This window comes from Fundulus heteroclitus, chromosome 6 (assembly GCF_011125445.2).
Source record: "Fundulus heteroclitus isolate FHET01 chromosome 6, MU-UCD_Fhet_4.1, whole genome shotgun sequence".
NCBI classification, from domain to species: domain Eukaryota; kingdom Metazoa; phylum Chordata; class Actinopteri; order Cyprinodontiformes; family Fundulidae; genus Fundulus; species Fundulus heteroclitus.
Window position 1 is genome coordinate 23,151,228 of NC_046366.1, and position 19,083 is coordinate 23,170,310.

The 19,083-nt window shown below is 37.9% G+C and overlaps 1 protein-coding gene across 2 annotated transcripts in view; it reads left to right on the forward strand.

The window, feature by feature from the left end:
• The window catches only part of atp6v1h (ATPase H+ transporting V1 subunit H), a 45,293-nt gene extending 27,085 nt beyond the window's left edge, over positions 1-18,208 (forward strand). For both annotated transcript variants that reach the window (XM_036138362.1, XM_036138363.1), the window contains 3 exons: positions 3,165-3,266; positions 7,306-7,419; positions 17,842-18,208. In XM_036138362.1, the coding sequence (XP_035994255.1) occupies positions 3,165-3,266; positions 7,306-7,419; positions 17,842-17,911 (286 nt within the window). In that variant the 3' untranslated portion in view covers positions 17,912-18,208. The remainder of the gene's footprint in view (positions 1-3,164; positions 3,267-7,305; positions 7,420-17,841) is intronic.
• The last annotated feature ends 875 nt before the right edge of the window (positions 18,209-19,083 follow it).

Genomic DNA, 19,083 nt, shown 5'->3' on the forward strand with positions numbered 1-19,083 from the left:
TGAAAGTTCTTTGATAATTAGGAAAGTTTTAATGCCATAACTGTAAGGACAAGGTTTTGACCTTTGTTGGGTTTTTTTTTGTTTATTTTGTAGGATGTAATGTAATAAAAATGTACATTATGATGCACGATTTCAAAAGTGACGAACAAATTCCATCCAAATCTTTTTTTTTTTTTCAACCTTCTCAACTATTACTACAAGGAGTACCCTGGATTTGTCTCACTCTAACCACAACCTTCATTTCCAGCAATCTGGAGGTTATATAATTAGCTTGTAATCATTCCAGTTCTCATATGAACACCACTGTGTTGCTACAAAGATGGAGAATTTAAACTTTTCACATTAACAATTTTGGAGACTTAATTGCATTTTAAATCAACAGAAGTTCAGAAGATCCATGTTTGACTTTATTCTTTCATTTAGGCTGTTCTACAGAGTTTTAGGTTTAATTTGGCCTTTAGCTGAGCAACCCCATTTTGTTTTGATAAAAGCTTAATTCATGGTCTAATCTCTCATTTTGATTTTATCAGATCAACTTCACCTTTACCACTATCAATCTTGTCGTAGAATAATAGTTGCACAGCTAAACTTGCTCGTTTACATTTTTTAAATAAATTCTGTTTGATTTTATCAAAATAATTATCTGGTTATGAAAAGTTAGTAAATATACTTTCATGATAACAGAATTAATTAGCCTTATTTTGATATAAAAATCAACCTGTGATCTTGAAGCAATGTCCAACAAAATAAATAAATAGTGGTTCAGCTCAATGGTGATGAAATTGTTGTGTTAAAACCAGATATAATGAAGTAAATATCGGGTCAACATTTGTTGCATATTCACTTGAGGTTTTGCAGGACTAAACTCTTTACTTTCCACTTTTACTGAGTACTTACACATTAATTTAAGGCAACTGAAGCCAAATTCCAATACATTGTATAGTAGTAGTGTCCAAACTATGTGGAGTGCGCTCCGTAATCGGCATGTTGGAAGTAATCAAGGACCCAAACAAATTTAAATCACCTGAATCATTTAATTGCATTATTTTTTTACTTTTGAAAGGTCAGCAATTAACTTTCCATGCAATGTTTTAATGAAATTAAGTCAAAGTTTTGTAGAAAACTAAGATTGTTAACAAAATTGGTCGTCTGTTTTCTATTTTCGTGGTCTTTCAAAAGAAAATTTTATCTTTATTCACACAAACAGGATATGGGTCCATTGTTCCTTTAAAAACTAAATTTAGGCAAGTGTAGCAATTGGTTGGACCTAACTCCGCCTTTGTGTAAAAGTCTGTGGAGGTTTCTGGTCCTATTACCTGTGATGTTGAAATGAAAACAAAAAAAATGTGGCTAACAAAAAAGACTTTTTGTCGTACCTTTAAATTAAATATTTTCTTTTAGCCGTTTTAAGGGGGAAATTAAAATTACCCCCTTAAAAATTCTAAATTTGTACCGTTGTTGGCTTGTCAGCCGGAACCGTCCAGATCTTTCTATAGGGCTGCAAATGGCTCCCATGTGGAGAGACAGGGTGTGTTTGTATCACCTTGTCGGAGTCCGGATCGCCTACAATAACCAAGAAGTCATATAAGGTCTTACAGTTCCTAATGACAATTTTAGATCCTGAAAAGTTTTTAATACATTCAGATTACATGAAATTTAAGAACTGGAACGATGGAATTGGTTTGTTTGGCGTTTGGGATTACTGAGAGATTATTGTGGGTATTATACAAAAACAAAAATTACAGGACCTATGCTGGGGAAGATTCTCTGTCATCCAGGTCATGGTCATTCCAAAAAAAGTAAAAAACAAAGCAACTGGACTTGTTTTCCGTAGTTGAAGACGTTTGCTTCCTCACCAGGAAGCTTTCTCAATTTAAAAAGTCTGCAGTAATGTGGAGTACCAAGCTTTATACTACTGTCCAAACAAAGGCCTTTGTTTGGACAGTATTTACTTTTTTTGGAATGTACAGGACCTATGATGCACACCTGTTAAGCCTTTTCTTGCAAACTTAATTCAGAACTATTTGGGTTTTTTTTTTTTTGTTTTGTTTTTTTTGTTTTTTTTTTTTTGTTTTTTTTTAGGGAATTGAAACCGAAATGTTCTCTTTACATTATCCATCGTGAGCTTCTTCATCTTCGGAAAGGGCCGATTTACCGAAGTTTGGCTTGAAACAGATTTTAATCGTATTCTTTAAAATCAAAGATGGAAAAAAAAAGCCATTTAAATAAAATATTATATATTTAACTTTGCTTCTTGGGTTTTCATCCAAATGCAGTCACACTGATATTAACCAATAGTGGCATAACGTACGAGAGAGCAGCTGGATGCTGAATTTCTCCGATGGAGACACCTCTAGGAATAGATTTTACTGCTGGTCTGATTTCTCCAAAGCGTTTCTAATTAAGAAGAAAAACAGAAAAATTCAGCTTTATAACCATAATCATCCCAGGATCCTAAAGTGCAAATTCAAAAGAAGATTGACCCCCTTCTAAGGCAGTAACAACTTTAAAAAGTTCCTCCCGTCCTAAACACCTGAGCTCTGTGGCAACGTATTTTACTCCACCACCCTCTTCTCCTAGAAAAAAAATAAATAAAAACACTCGTGGGTGTGCCAAAATCCTAATTTAAAACATTTAACTCACAAGTTGTTCTTTGTTGACACCTGTCTCTGGTAATACTTTTAACAACACCAGCACCTTGTTTGTCAAGTTTTGTGTGCATCTGTGTAAGGACTCGGGCCACTAGAGATAAACCAAAATCAATCTGTGGTTGTTTTCTTTGTTATTCCGGTCACACAGCCTGATGTTCTTATTGACATTCAGTAAAAATCCTAATCTGCTCATCTCTGTCTCATCGCTGTCCTCCTCCTAATCAGCCCAGGCATCAGATTAAATTGCCTTTCTTTACTCTTGGTACGATTTTCTCTTGAATCTTGCAAGCTTTTTGTCTCAATTTAAGCTTTACAGAGAAACCTTAATGTTAACCTTAATGCACCTTTAGAGCTTTGGAAATGCCTGTGTTTTAAAGTGACATTAACTTCAGAGTTCATGTTTTTTCTATTTTAAATTTAATCTTGACTAAATTCTCTATGAAAATATAAATCTATACATCGGGAATACTTTTTTGAATATGTCTCTCCTTTTGTCTGTCTCATCTTCGAAAGGATCTTGACGCGTCTGCTGGAAGTTTCCGATGACCCTCAGGTTATCGCCGTGGCGGCTCACGATGTGGGAGAGTATGTGCGACATTATCCACGTGGCAAACGGTAAGATTTGACTTAAAAGTCCCTCATGTCAAAGTTAAATCCCGGATGATTTCATGTTAGCTGTGGTTATGTTGAATCTGTTTACATACAGAAAACTCACAGTTTGTCTATGATTGTTTCATGCTTACTGGAAACAGGGTAGGGGTCTTATTTAAGCATTAGTCAGGGAAATTATTGATGGAAAAACCTGGTTAAGAGCCTTAATAAATAAAAACGTTCCTTTTGCTTTTCCTTAATCCCCTTTTAAAAAAAAAACACTTAAATCCATAGTAATATGGACCTGTAGTAATAGTTTTAAACACATAATTATCCTATGTAATTGATATTATTATGCAATCCTAACTACAATTACATAATTTGGAATAATGAACAAAACATTTTGATTGGATAAAGAGCGAGTTATTAACAAAAGTCTGCCGTCATTACCTCAGTAACCAAATCCCACATTTTGTCAGGATAGGTTGTGATTGATAGATTCTGATTGGGATAAATGGGAACCATAGTTGCTAATTGATTACAGAGGAGATTTGTATACAAGTGACTGTTACTGAGTGGTTCTCGCAGAATGTAATCTAGACCTAATTGTCAGCTTTAAGTCTCAAAATTGCTTTGTAGAAAGGATCAAGTTTGTGTTTTTAAAAAATACATTTATTTTACCTTGTTGGTCATGAAAACCTTTTTGTGGGAGCAGCTGCCCTTTACTCGCAGTCTGTATTCTAACAAAGCTAGAGAAAGGTCCAGTTATGTCTGATTAGTATTTAGGGAATGGTGTATGGTGCATATTGTAAAAAAAAAAATACGCATGAATTTCTTTTGGTTTCTAAACTGTTGGGTTAGAGACAAAACCTGGAGGACAGGTTGGTGCACATTAAAGTCGTTCTAAATCGCACCATATTGGGCAATGGTGGCCTAGTAGGTAGAGCGTTGCGCTTGTGTCCCACAGGTTCTGGGTTCAACTACCACAGACTGCTGCTCTGGCTCTCTGAGCGAGACCCTTGACCCCAGATTGCTCCCCAGGCGCCGCACAGTGGCAACCCACTGCTCCCCAAGGGGATGGGTTAAATGCAGAGAACAGATTTCATTGAAATTTAATGTTGCAATGACAATAAAAATTATGATTGTAGTCGTTAAAAAAAATTCCAGTCAAGCATTTTTTTATTGTGATCCTCTAGATGAGGTCACATTGATTATTTCATTGTATTATCATTTCTACAAAGCAGAGGTAAAACAACTATCTAGAGCGTTGTTTCCAACATTTGTTTAATCCTAGACTGGATACCTACTCCTTGGGTAAAATGTTCTTTAGGTGAGACATGCAAACAAGGCTGGTCGTTTCCCTAAATATTTACCGGGAGTCAGAGGTTCAATTCAATTAAATTTTATTTATATAGCGCCAAATCATGAAACATGTCATCTTGAGGCACTTTACAAAGTCAAATTCAATCATATTATACAGATTGGTCAAAAATGTCCTATATAAGGAAACCAGTTGATTGCATCAAAGTCCCGACAAGCAGCATTCACTCCTGGGGAAGCGTAGAGCCACAGGGAATGTCATCTGCATTGTACATGGCTTTGCTGCAATCCCTCATACTGAGCAAGCATGAAGCGACAGTGGGAAGAAAAACCACCCATTAGCGGGAAGGAAAAACCTCCGGCAGAACTGGGCTCAGTATGAACGGTCATCCGCCTCGACCGACTGGGGGTTACAGAAGACAGAGCAGAGACACAACAAGAGAGACAAAAAAGCACAGAAGCACACATTGATCTAGTAATCTGTTCTACATGGTAGTAGCGGGTGATCCGTGAGTGTAACTCACCCCGATGTAAAAGCAAAACACAGACCGATATTAAAAAAATGTCACCAGAGTGGGCGGTTCCAAGAGACAATGAGGGGCGGGGCTAAGTGGTGGAATGAGCGATGGGTGTTAAGCGGGGCTGTGGTCGGGACAAGGGAAAGTGACATGTTGAAACCAGGGTGACACTGGTTGTTTCGCCAAGGCTCGGTCTTTTGAAGTGGAGGATTTTTTACGCCCCTCATCACCAGAGGTTGATGGAGGCTTTTAACACGTTTACACTATCCTTTTTTAACCGAGCTGAGACCAGTCCGAGCTCGGTAACCGAGATAACTATCAAGTGTAAATGGTAAGCAAACTGAACTGAACCGAGCCAGACACAACCGGACCGCGCTAAATGCAGCCCAGTTCCAGGTGTGAGCTCGGCCTGGTTTTTCTCTGGCCCGGTTTTCTGATAACAAAGAGTGCATGAGCAGACCGCGTCATCTCCTTACAGCCAGCTGACATTTCAGACATTCATAATAATACTAGCTTCCCTACCGTGACAGACAATTTCCAGTAATGATTCTGCTTAGCAGTGTGATGAACCTCAGCGTCAGTCGTTTTTTCCTGCGTCTGTAAATCCTCATTAGACGTTTGTTTGTCTTATCCTCGTCCCAAAAGCCGACCCTGTCCAAGCATAAATTCCTGAATGTTACAGGTGCCGCCATTTTGATTTGCTTGGTCCCGCCTTCAATCCCAGAGAGCCGTAGTACCGCAGATCGCCACTAGGAGGTTAGGAGGAACCAAGGAACCGAGGTAGCGTGGTGTGTAAACGGTCGTCAGAACCAAGCTCGGCTTGGTTAACTGATCCAAGCTCGGACCGAGCTCGGCATGGATCGGTTTAACAAGGGTAGTGTGAACGGGGCTTTTGTGGAACCTGAGTTACTCAACAATGCCCAGAACCTGCGCTGGTTTGATAGTGGAGGACAGATTGTCTGCAGTGGGAAAGCGATGTTAGCAGCATCATTCCTAACGTTCAAAGCAGTAATAGCGGTTCCATCTCCTGGGTCTGACTAGCTGCAGGGCGGGGGGAGTGTGTCTGAGACGCTTTTATACCCAAACGCGGGGCTGTGCTGACAAAAGCCAGTACCGTTTGAACCTATAGGAAAGCTCAACTGCAATAGCCACTGTTCAACCCTGAGAGGGCAGCACCAAAACGGTTTTAAGACAAATATTGTAAAACTAAACAAATTAACATGAAAAATGTAAATAATTGCACGGTAACATTACAGTAGCACCCTCAGTTTATACAGTTTATTTCCCAAAAAAAAGTAGATTTTTGGGTGAGTTACGCTTTAAGGAAATCCTCCTTTTCTGCTGATCCGCTTGATGTCCCTTTACTCAAAACACCTTTTGAAACGTGAAAAATATGCGGCCTTGATATCATCTTAAAAACAGCCATCAAAGTCAGGGGACCATCTCCTATTGTGATGTGCTTTGAAGGAAACATGAATTTGCTTGCTATCATTTTTGCCTTCTGGGTGCCTTTGACAGATGTCCCGTCACACACACACCCATGCTTGCACTTCATGCTGTGAAAGCACATCTCCGGAAGAAAATCTCCTGCTGAGAAGTGTTTGTGCAAACCACAACTACAAAAAACAAAACAAAAAAAACAACAACTTTTGTCCAAAATGCTAGCATATACTCTTTATCGTTTTAGTTCCTTGGTAAAAACAGCGTTAGGTGAATTAAATGGATCCTAAAGGCGTCCTCTTAGCTCTTCTTTGTTCAGATGAGCTTCTCATTTCTCCATGTTTCATAAAGGTGTCCTGAAATGTATGTTGTTTATATTCAGATGTCTTTTAATACAGCCTGTGTCGTGATTCTGACATGTATTTGGATTTATTTTTTTTAGAGTTTGTGTTCTCAATCTCTAACCTTAAATTGGTAATAGGACAGGTCTGGCATGTTTTTCGAGCAGAAGCGTAGCCAAACTGGTGCAAACTCCTGTTACATGGATGTCCCTGTTTCTCTGTAGTTAGATCATGGACTTTATGTGAAAAGCATCATGCAGCACATTGTTTCTTTTCACAAGCATTATGTCCTTTCACAGGGCCGCTGACCCATTATAAGATACACAGAACATTTTCAGATGGACTGGATTAGATTACATGATGGATCACTGAATGACCTGAAACATGGAAACGGCGCCCCGTGCTCTGTTTATAAAGGCTGTCTCCCATTATCTCCCATCTCAGGGTGATTGAACAGCTGGGTGGAAAACAGCTGGTGATGAATCATATGCACCATGAAGACCAGCTAGTCCGCTACAACGCCCTGTTGGCTGTGCAGAAGCTGATGGTGCATAACTGGTATGAACAAATCTATCACTTCATTGGTTTACTAATGTTTTTTTTTTTTTTTTAGCTTGATGTTCACAGCTGACCTCAGTGAATCGCCAAAGTGCAATCTGGACCAAACTGTCTGATTTTGAGGTGCCCACCAGCTACAATTTCCATACAAATGACTGAAACCCTTAGTTCACCCTCATACTTTATTTCATTTATCTGAGTCATCATGTTCCAGGGCCGTATTCTTTTTTTTTTTTTTTTTTTTTAAATACTCAGTGGTTTTTAGTAACATCCTTGAAAGAGAGTTTAAGACAAGAGTTTAACAGCGTAAATAACCGTAAGATGAGTTTAATGGAGAAAAAATATTATGGTAAAGTTTTTTTGTCGACATATTATTTTCGGCAAACTGGGGCACAACTTTTGTTCCATAATTAACGTTGCAATCTAAAAACATTTGTCTTCAAAGGTTCAGTGTTTTCGCCTATAGAGAAGCTGTCTGACTAAAACTGAATACATTCATGTCAAATTTGTATTTTTAAATACTTTATAAGTACAGATCTATGGTCCTATTTTCTATGTTGTTATTTATTAACAAGAACTTAACGCCTTATCAAAAGATGCACCAATCAAAATGTTTCTCCATTTCCTTTTAAAATTTTATCAACTTTAGTCGATTACAACTCCACCTATGATATGTGCAAATGTAAGAACTGTAAATAAACAGCAGTTGTTTTCTTCAATTTAGACAGGTAATTTAATTGAGACTGGTGGTCTCAATTACAAGAGAAACCTGTAGATTGTGTTTATATTTTGTTAATAATTTTGTATTATTAATTTGGTTAGTAATTTTGTATATGAGTAGCAGAAGCAATGTGTGTGAGAGAACGGCTGCTTTAAGACGGGGTTTTGCTTTTTATTTTAAAACAAAGAGACGGAGCTGACTATTTAAACCGGTTTTAGCATCTGATATTAGACTTCAGTCCAGCCAGCTTTAAAAAAAAAACTAATGTTTCTTGGCGTATTCCCTACGGGATATAGATCCCTACCTTAACATTTCCAGACAATTTGAAAGCTCGTAACTATACAACAGAGCAACTTTCCTTGTGCTCCATTCAACCTCGCAGCTTGAATGAACCGCAGGCGTTTCTTGACATGTTGTAGAAAATCCAATTTCCTTTCAATTTAGCTTCAGCATCCCTGTGCATCCCCTGACTTCATGGCTAACTTGAAGTCCTATCTTTGTAGTAACAACTTCCACGCCTAAGACTGTTGCTGCCTGTGTCACCTTGTAGCGCTCAGTATAACAAATGTTTGAAAACGGCCTCCCCTTTTTTGATTTTAAAAATTTTATTTGTTTTCATATCCAAATTTTTAAGAATGGAAATTTAATGGAAAACTATGTGGAAAAATGTATTTATAGTTATTTTATGTTTTGAATAGGAATAATATAATATAATATTAATACTATTAATAATAATAATAATTATTATTATTATTATTATTATTATTATTATTATTATTATTATTATAAAGAAATTGGTGATGGATAAAAGTACTTTGAAAAAGACAAAATTAGCTTTTAATTAGCTTTTTAAGAAAGATGGAGTTTTGCCAAAGAGTGACGGGGTCTAAGATGATGGGCAAAGTTTAAAGTGGAAAGATTTTGACATCTCACACCAAGACACAAAAATGTTGTCTTCCCATTAGACTAGCGTGACCTTAAAGGTGACATATGTAAAATCCAATTTTTCAGGCCTTTAACTCATCGGAGTGTCTGGGAGTGCATAACTCTTAATTTTAGCCTGGCCAGGTGCTGTGTAGATATCTTTATGTTCTGTTCAGGTTATATATTTCAAGCCGTTAATTTTTCTCTCTATTCTATTTGAAATTTTTTATGTTAATTAATTACATCACAGTATTTGCTGCAGAGCTGCTAAACAAGGTGATAAACTCCAAATCCGCAATTTCTATTTCTCTGAGCGATTTTGTAGCACAAGCTGAAGGATGTCGAAACTACAAGTGGATAAGTCATCTGTGTTTTATTACACCGCCCCCCAGCGTAAAACAAAAATGCCCAAACGGGGTGGAGTGGAACGCAATGCAATCTGTAGGGGGGGTGTGAAGAGCCTCTTTCAGATTTAAAGAGACCGCAACAAAGCGAGTTGCTCAAATCTTTCCCAGAACATGGGTAACGCAAAATTTGCGTCTGCACCCAAATAAATATACGTCTTCTATACTGTTTGGATCAGCTGTAACTAATCTTGAAATGTGCAAGAACAGAAACTCCCAGTGGAGGAATGCCTCATATTTGTTCGTCACAACACACTGGCACGTTCCTTTTTAAGGTCAAATGATTGGGCACAAGTGTTTGTTCCAGCTCTCCGCTGTCATAAGTCTTAGCTGTTGATCACCTGTCCAGATTTGTCACCAACCACCATTCCAAACCCTTAGTGATTGATTTAATTTCCAGCACACTTCCTCTTCTTTTGTATTGTTGTTATCGAAAGGCTCGCTCACAGCCCGCTGCACTGCCTGGAAACTCGAGAAAACAAGAAGCCAAGGGAAACAATTTTTTTTGTGCGGATGTGTTATCTATATCATTTTGTAAAGTTCTTTTTTTTGCAGCTTATCCATCTAAGTTGTGTCCCCTGCAAATAATGTAATCACAAAAATGTGTGCAGAATGTTTTTAAGCGAGGGAATAAAAGGCTTTCTGTCTTGTTTTGGTTACGGAGAGGAAAGAAAAATGCATTCTTGTAATCGAGGCTTTGGATCAAAGATAGATGTGCTTTTTTTCTTTCTAAGTACTATTCTATACACCAAAACAAGGGTATATCCTTATATCTCTGACTGTTATTTTATGTGTAATTACATCTTACTAACAGAAAGAGATAAGGTAGGTGTTGTGGAGAGGAGCCTTTAGAAAAAATAAGAATCACTTTGATCATGTTAGTATATATTGAACCTTGTGGCTGGCTCTCAAGTCAAATATTCTGTTTTTCCGTCTTTGTATTCTCTATCAAATGAAAACTAATAGTGCAGCTTTGCACCGATGAAGGCAATTTGAAATATGAACGTAGAGCAGCGTCCATCATCGTAGGCATTAATGTGGCATACCGAGTCTGACTTGAAGACTCATGTAAAATTCAGCACAGTCCCCTCATACAATGACAAAGTTAATTACATTGCATATGAAAATGGACATTTCATCGCACGCAGCTTGTTTCCTCTCTTTTTGAAAGCAGCGGCGTGTTACTCAAAAGCCCGGCATACAAATCACATCTGAAGACTTTCATCTGTTCTTTAACGTCTCCTTCTTTATGAGACATTAGTCACCCACGCCTTCCCCTTGCGAGAGCAGATTGAAGGGGTGACACACTGTGCTGACGCAGTTGTACGGTTTTTGTGTTCTCCACATGAGAGACAACGATAACAAAGAAAGGTTATTTATGCCCACCTTTTTCATCCTTGAATCACCTACATTTCCTCTGTTTTATTTGTATTTGTGAGGACCTGTAATGTCAGAGAGTCGGCGGGTCGCGTCCCGAGGTTGTGTCGTCACTTCGGATTATCTGCTACCTACGTTAATTGACTCCATGAAAACAGAAATGTATGAATATGTCTTTAGGAGGAGGTTTATTTTTTATCTTTTTTTTTTTTTTAAAGGCAAAGTTTCATTCAGCCGCCGTGTCGAGATATTTTCAAAGCGCTTCAACCTCAGCCGCTGTCACCTTGAGTGGGTTTCTTTGTTGTTTACACGAGTTCTTCATTTCCTTACTTATTTAACCCTCTTGCTGTCATGACAACAGCGAATATGTGCATGTTATCTTCGTGCCCTTTTACTCAGCTTTGAAAAGTTCCTCTTTAATGTATGTCCAGATCCTGAAAGAATGTCATTTTAGCCTATCGGCTCTGTTTTGAACTGCTGAAGTGCACAAGCTATTGACAGCCTCTCCGTCCTTGTCCTCACTTGCCCTCTGCCTTGTATTAGTTATTAGACTGAAGTACAACTTTTTTTAAATGATGTGTTGCATAGAAATGGAGGAAGTCTAAATTAACCTTCGTTCTGAGTTTCAAGGATGCATGCATTTATAGTTAATCTCCCACTTTATAGTCCAGACAAGAACATGCAGAGGATTTCAAAAGTGGTAGATCAAGGTTGCCATTTAATCTTGAAAACTTTTGAAAACTATGGCGTTTACTCCATATATTTTTTTCAGTCTAGTAGAAAAAGAGGGAAAGCAATATTCAAAATGAATTTCTAGACTCTTTGTAAATCGTTTTAAAGCTAAAACTGTCAAAGGACTGGATGTGATTCTTAGTAGGGCTGTCTATATAATATAGTATCTATAACGTGTGTGTGTGTATATATATATATATATATATATATATATATATATATATATATATATATATATATATATATATATATATATATATATATATATATATGCAGCATATTTCTTAAAGCCAAATTTAAGAAAAATACTTGAAAAGGCAGAAGAAAGAATCTCATTCATGCAGTCAGCTTTTGGGATTAGCAAAACTCACTGAGTTTGCCGTTTTACAGCATTAATACTTTTTTATATAATTTGTTTTTTCTTGTATCAGATAAAATGATATTGCCCTTCCCTGATCATCACTGTGGTGTCCCCGTCTGATTTATTTACCACATCTGGCCTGCGATTTACGATTGTGGCCGCCATTATCTTAGTATATGAATTACTGACAGAAGCAGAGAGCGTGCCCCAAAGTTTGATTTACTGAGGTAAAATTTAGGGCTTTATCAGGAAGTTTTTACATCAACCATGGCGAGAACGGCAAGAAGGACTTTAAAGCGCAAATCCGCAGATTTTGATCGCAGTGAAATTATATTCTTACGTTGGGTATTCGTGCTGCGCTGATTCGGCAGAGTGGTCTTTGGGTTAGGTGCTTTGAGGAGAACTGCTGTAGCAGCATTCTGGAACAAAGCAGGCAGCTACAGCTTGCCGTCCGCCTTTTCCTGCACACAGCGGCTCGATCAGGGGCCATGAACAACTGTTTGAACCACTCTTTTGAGACAAAACCTTATTGCTTTCAGTGGGTTTAAAATTAAAAAAGCCTCTGTATATCCGATTTAGGTTATTAAATACAGCTCGTCTGTCTGAGTATATAAAGCTAAAGTGTCTTTTTTTCCTCCTTGGGCATTGTTGATGGTTTGTAAATAGTAAAATTATATTTTGGTTTGACCCTCTCCATTAATGGTGGTCCTTAACATTAATGTTGTCGCTCTTCAGTTTAACTTTTCCCTGGACTTCCTGGGATACAACCTTCTCGTATCTCCTCGCTCCATGGCCAATCGGTGAACAGCGGTGTGTTCGCGTCAGTTCTCGGCCCTACTTCGCTCTGATCGATCCCTACTCCTGAGCAGGGCCGAAAAAAGCTGGGCTGGGGATGAAAAAAACTTTAATTAAAATGCTTGCAATACAGGTGAAGCCTTGTAGAGCATGGCTGAATGGACCCAATGGAGTAGTCCAGGATTTAGTCCAGGAAAAGGTTCTGGATATTTGACTTTTTTAAGTTAAAATTTAGGCTGAACAAAGATTATGAAAGTCACTCATGTTTAGGCATTTTAGACACCTATACCTATTTTCACTGTTTGGATTGCAGCCATATTGTCTTTTTTCCTTATAATCCCAAATTACTGTTTTTGTTGGGGACTTATTTTTTTGATTGGATAGTTTCAGGTATAAAAATAGACCATCTAGCAGTGAAACGTCTGAGTCTCCAATAGAGAAACAGTCATTCAAGTGTTTGGTACATTGAAACCAAATCATTTAAAGGAAGTAGATGAAAGACTTCCCTCTTAATTAATTACCAGTTCATTAGATATACAGGAACTGCTTTGCAATCAACAACACTTGATAAGCTATATCTATTCAAGCTGTGCAATAGAAATATTTATCTGGCACGTTTCCATTACCTGGTTCAGAGCAAATCCACCAGACTGTGAAGTTTATCAAAACATAGAGGCAAAGACTTCATTTATTGCTGCAATTGCTTTAGAGACTCAGCTTTGATAAAGAATGAGACCAAACGTTTTGCATTGGTCATTTTTATTCCAGCTCCTCTTTTATGTGAGTATGGTTTAAAACCAGAAACTTATCACTCAAGGGACAGTTTTTTTATTTTTTTTTGTGCAAAAATAAATAAATTTGATACTAAAAAAAATGGCTTTTACTTGTATAGGGCTTTAACTAGTCCGACGACCCCAAAGCGTCAGTCATTCACACCCTGACGGTTTTTCAAAAAGAGCAAAAATGGAAAAAGTCTATAGAGCGAAAATACTTTTTTTCACAGCTTTTTACATCAGAAGTTGACACAGACTCAGGTGGATAAGGACTCTTGTGTATTAATTTTCCTTATACATATAATAAAATATAAAAAGTGCCTCCTCAGGTGTTTATATTTTTAGTTCCCTATTCACCCTTTGATTTTAAGCTTTAACATTTTGTCCTGTTTCATCTCCTTGAGTCATTTTGCTGTGCTGCAGCTGCAAAACCCTTCATCAGAACGCACCTCATCTCAAGAACCGTGGCGTCATGAATCAATCACAGATCCAGTAGTTTCCATCTTCATTTATTAACTCCCTCAGATACTTGATAGCTACTTTTAGATGCGATCCACAGCGGATCTGATGAGAACTGTAGATTTAGTGTAACTTAGTGAAGCTGCTAACTTCATTTACTGTAATAAGTCATCGTTTTAATCGGGCCGAGATAAACTGAGTTGTAAAGGATCCATCTTAAAGTAAAGAGCAATTTTTAGCTGTTTACTGAGATGGCTCAGAGCTGCATTCGAGCCACTGAGATTCATAGTTGGTATTATTACAGGAAAGTACCATCCAGTAAAAAAATAGAAATTTATTTCCTTTGAAAATTCAAAGAGAGCTGCTTCTCTGTGGGGACACGTTGAGTAATTATAGAGTGAGTGGTGGGTTGTTGGGGTTTTTTTTAAGAGAAAAAGTAGCACTCCCCACCATTAGCACTGGACAGCCTTTTCCATTATTAGGCTCTTGTAAGACCCTTGATGTTTCTGGTTCTAATAAGGTGAGTGTCATGGTCTAAAATGTTTCTGCCAAGGAGACCTGCCTGAGAGCTATAACCTTTCAATATGCTGTCATTATATCTGAGCTGTGCATAACACCCAGGTCCGAATAACAGGGAGAAGCTCATATCTTACGAATGAGAAGCTCCACTGAAACCTGCTCTCTTATTAAGGAATAATAAATGCCATAACTCCGCAGAGATAGTGAGGGGATTAAAACCGAAATGCACTAAAATTAAACGATAGTTGGACATAATTACTCTCTTATCAGCAGCTTTAGAGCTCCGTAATCACAAATTAAAAAAAAAAACGCAAATAGATGACAGGAGTTTTTATATTAAACTGCTTTTTCTGGACACCAGACTGTCGAATGTAGAGCGGTAAATATTATTCAGTTCAATTGTTTTTCTTATTTTTTTCCCCCATGGCTTTTATGTTTATTGCCAGAGAAAGAATGTTTATTCCAGCCCTATAGAGCAGAGTAGAGGCAAAGAAAACTTGAATAGATCTGGGTTGTTGTAATATGTGGCTTGGACTGAAAATAGTATTAGTGTTTTGTGATGGACGTGATGATCTTTCACATATGTTCTCGGTAGCATTAAGCTTAAAAGGAGTGAAAATCTTCCACTGGTGTGCTAGAGGTGTGATCTGTTCATCACAGTTACTCAGAGCCCTAGCATATAAATGTATGAGAAGAAGAGCCCCATTTCTCCTATTGTTAAAGGATTAAATGAAATGAAAAGTGGGTATCGGAATATTTTTAGCTCCACTGTGGAAAATGTTTCATAGTTGTTTAATTTTCTTCATTTTCCATTAGCGTTATAAACTAGATTTTATAGAGAAAGAGTGCACTTTAGCCAAGTATTACTTTTTTACTACCATTTATTTGTCTTTTTGTGTGTGTGTGTAAGGCAGAATAGCTTAAAATGAACTGTACTTAAAACCTCATGGATGTAACATTAGTCCGTGTGACATAAGTTGGCAAATAACAGAAAATACATATATAATCTGTTCAGAAATATTCTTTGGCTTCAATGCTTTGGTGCTTTTGTTATCTTCACCGAATGCATCAGTATGTTTCTACATGGGGAAGCTGCGGAAGAAATTCTAATGTTTATTTTAGTATAAAAAAAAGCTATTTTGTGATTCGGATATCTCTGAACTAATGAGATTATCAACAGGGGTCTTTCATCCTATTCAAAGAAGAAACTCAGTTCTCGATTATTACATCAGAGCGGTAAGAAGGGATCATATAATGACCTTCGAAAATATGGAGAAGACTGCTGTCCAGTTGTGCAGCAGACAAGCCATGATCCCCTCCACAGGGAGGATAGGCCACAGAAGGTCATTGCTAAAGAGGTTTGCTGAGTGTTGCATCCTGGCATATTAATGAAAAGTTGAGTGGAAGGAAATATTGTAGTAAATGGCGCACAAGCAGCATAGGATAACAGCATCCTTGAGAGGTTTGTGAAGAAAAGCTGATTTAAAGGTTTGGGGGCGATGCACAAAAGGTGGACTGAGACTGGAGTCTGGGCTTCAAGAGACACAACAAACAGACTCATCCATGGCCCGGGCCACAGCGGTCACATTTCCTTTAGTTAAGCCACTCCTGAACCAAAGACCGTGTCAGTCTTTAGTGTGGGAGAGAAGGGGCTGAAGATAAAGTTTGCATTTCATTTACAAATCAATGTCCCAGAGTCTGGAGGAAGATTTGGTTGAGGATCCAGTTTGAAGTTTCCGCTCGGTGATGCTTCCGGGCCCTCTGTCATCTGCAGGCATTGGTCCACTCTGCGTTTTAGCATGTCCCTCTGATCTGGGTTTTTGGTTTATTGTATTTTTAATTTGTACAGTTCTATTGGTTTTATGTAGCACTTATAGATCTCCTTTTTAAAATAAAAAGTGCTTTACAAGAAAAATTTATTATTATTATCAGAGCAGTCGTCTACAAGGACATTTAAGAGCTTGCCTGCTTTCTTCTCCTGACGAGCCGTATGGAGATGTTGTCCAGACACAATAATAATAATAATAATAATAATAATAATAATACATTTAATTTATACTGCACTTTCCATCAAAAGATCTCAAAGTATTACAGGTAAAAAAGAGACCCAACAGTGCAGACAAGCTAAAGGCAGCTATGAAAGCAGTCTGAGCCTCCTTAAAATTATTATATTAGATTGGGCGTGGCGGTGGCACAGGGGCAAAGCACGCAACCCATTTACAGAGGCCTCAGTCCTTTACGTGGTGGTCCCATGTTGGAGTCCCTACCTGTGGAACTGTCAGCCTACTGTCAATTAACGGCTACTAAGTGTCACCAAAAAAAATGTTAGAGTTGAATCAAACTGAGCAAGCTGATCCTAAATATATTCTTTACGGTAATTTTGGCTATAACCTTAAACTACTTTGCAGTAGGGCTGTCATAATCGACTATTTTAGTAATTGATTATTCTATCGATTATACTGGCAATTAATCGTGTAATCGGATAGAACATTGACAATCTGCAGAATTTTCACATAATTACTTAAGCTTGTTTTATGAGTAATAGAAATAAAGGGGAAAATGCAAATTGGAAAATAATGCAATTCTTTTTTGAATAACCAGGACAAATCTGCAACTAAAAATGTCTGGAATCAAAATGTTAAAAGCTCAGCCTTTTCTGGTTGACTTAACATCCATACAGTGCAGCTGCCTATATAGTGAAAATGGTCACAAACAAAAAATGCATAAAGTTTCACTTTCATATTACATTCTGGATTTTTATTTTTTTTAGATTACAAAGCATAATTCTAATATAAAACAACCTTTTTAGTGTACATCAGGCCATACCACAGAATGGTATGGCCCTCATGTGATTGGCCGCATAGCCGGCATGTTGACCAATCAAAACAAGTCGTGGTGAGAGAGGAAAGGTGGGGCCTGAGCAGTGAGTAGAAGAAGCGCTAAGCAACTAGAGTCTCAGTCGTTACCAGGGAGCTAGCTGCGCAGTTTTCTTTTCTGGTAAATCTAAGCTGTCGCTACACCTCCAAAAAGTTAGATCTCGTTCTCTACGCTGCTATTTACCCGTTGCTTTCTGTCTCCATAACAGATAACCACACTTGCCATCCTTGTATTAGCGAGCTAGGCTATCACTAGCGTTAGCTGCCTGGACAGAACACAGTGTGCTAAATAAATAAACAATGTAACAAAGCTTTGTGGCAGATACTCATGGAGTATTGGTGTTTTGCACCAATCCAAACACGTCTTTGTCATTTGTTGATGATGCATATCTTGATGTTTAGAAGAAAAATATTGAAATTTTCCTTTTATGTGTGCCTAAATGATAATTAGCAGTAAGTAACGCTGTATATCCTTTCACAGGGAGTACCTTGGCAGACAGCTGCAGTCCTCTGACCAGCAGCAGGCTCCGGCTGTGGCGGCCCGAAGCTGAACTCTTCGTCCGCACGTGTGTTTGTGTGTAATTGTATGGATGAGATCGGAACTGCACTGCAGTCGGCTTCGCATTATGTGTAACGAATTAGAAAAGCTTTGTGGTTCCCTCTTCCAGGCGCGCCTCACGCGACCCTCGATGTGTACTGATTTAACTGTTGTGTTTCATGTTGTGACCTCAGCTTAGTGATGTGTTATGATCGGATACGCACTTTATGTCTGTGATGTACTAAACTGCAAGATATTTAAGTCTGACTTGAAAAACGTTCTATGAATTCCAATAAAGATGTTTACCTGATTTAGATATCTTGTTTGTGTTTAAGGTTATAAAGTAAAAAAAAAAAAAACGTATTTATAAGTCACCATTGACCCAAGTTGGACCTTTATCTGTGAATGCTGAACATGTTTGGAGCTCTGAAACAGGATCATATTCTTGATGACATATTTATTTTCAGACGTTAACCCTTAGGATGAAGCTGAGTTTAAGGAACAGCGGAGTCCAAATTAACGTTTGGGAATGTGCAAGACATCAAATGCTCTGTTTAGCATTTCTAATTCTTTTTCACCGCTGAACCTAACTCAATTAAACCTTATCTGGGATAAATCCTTTTATAATTGTGTTGAAAATGTATTGGCAAAACTATCTAGCACTCATAAAACCTATTTATACGTGGCAATCTGGCCTTTTTTTTGTTTTTGAACCGGCTTTCCCTTTGATTTTGAGTCCAGCACCTCTCGCTGTCAGTTTTTCTCAAATAAAATCAGACTCGGGTCACCCAGCCCTTTGAAGGAGACCTTCCGGAAATGTTGCTCTGTCTACTCATTACTTCCATCTCAATCTGACCCTTGAGTGACAGGCTGCACTTTAGAGTCACCTCCAATAACATGACAGCGAGACGCTTTCCAAAGCTGCCAGAGTTGCACGTATTGCACGGGACTAGCTAAGGTCCGGACTGCTCTCGGATCGTTAAGAAAAGGTTGACTTAGTCCTAGGGCTGGACAATATGACTTAAAAATAAAATCTCAGGTTTTTTTTTGCTTGTTTTGTACCAAATCAGATTTATTGATTTTCTTCCCTTTTGTTTCATAAAAACAGATTGCTGAAATAGATTTTAAAAATCATACCTTTTATTTCAATAATCTCATCTGAGTTTACCTAAACTCAAGGTGCAA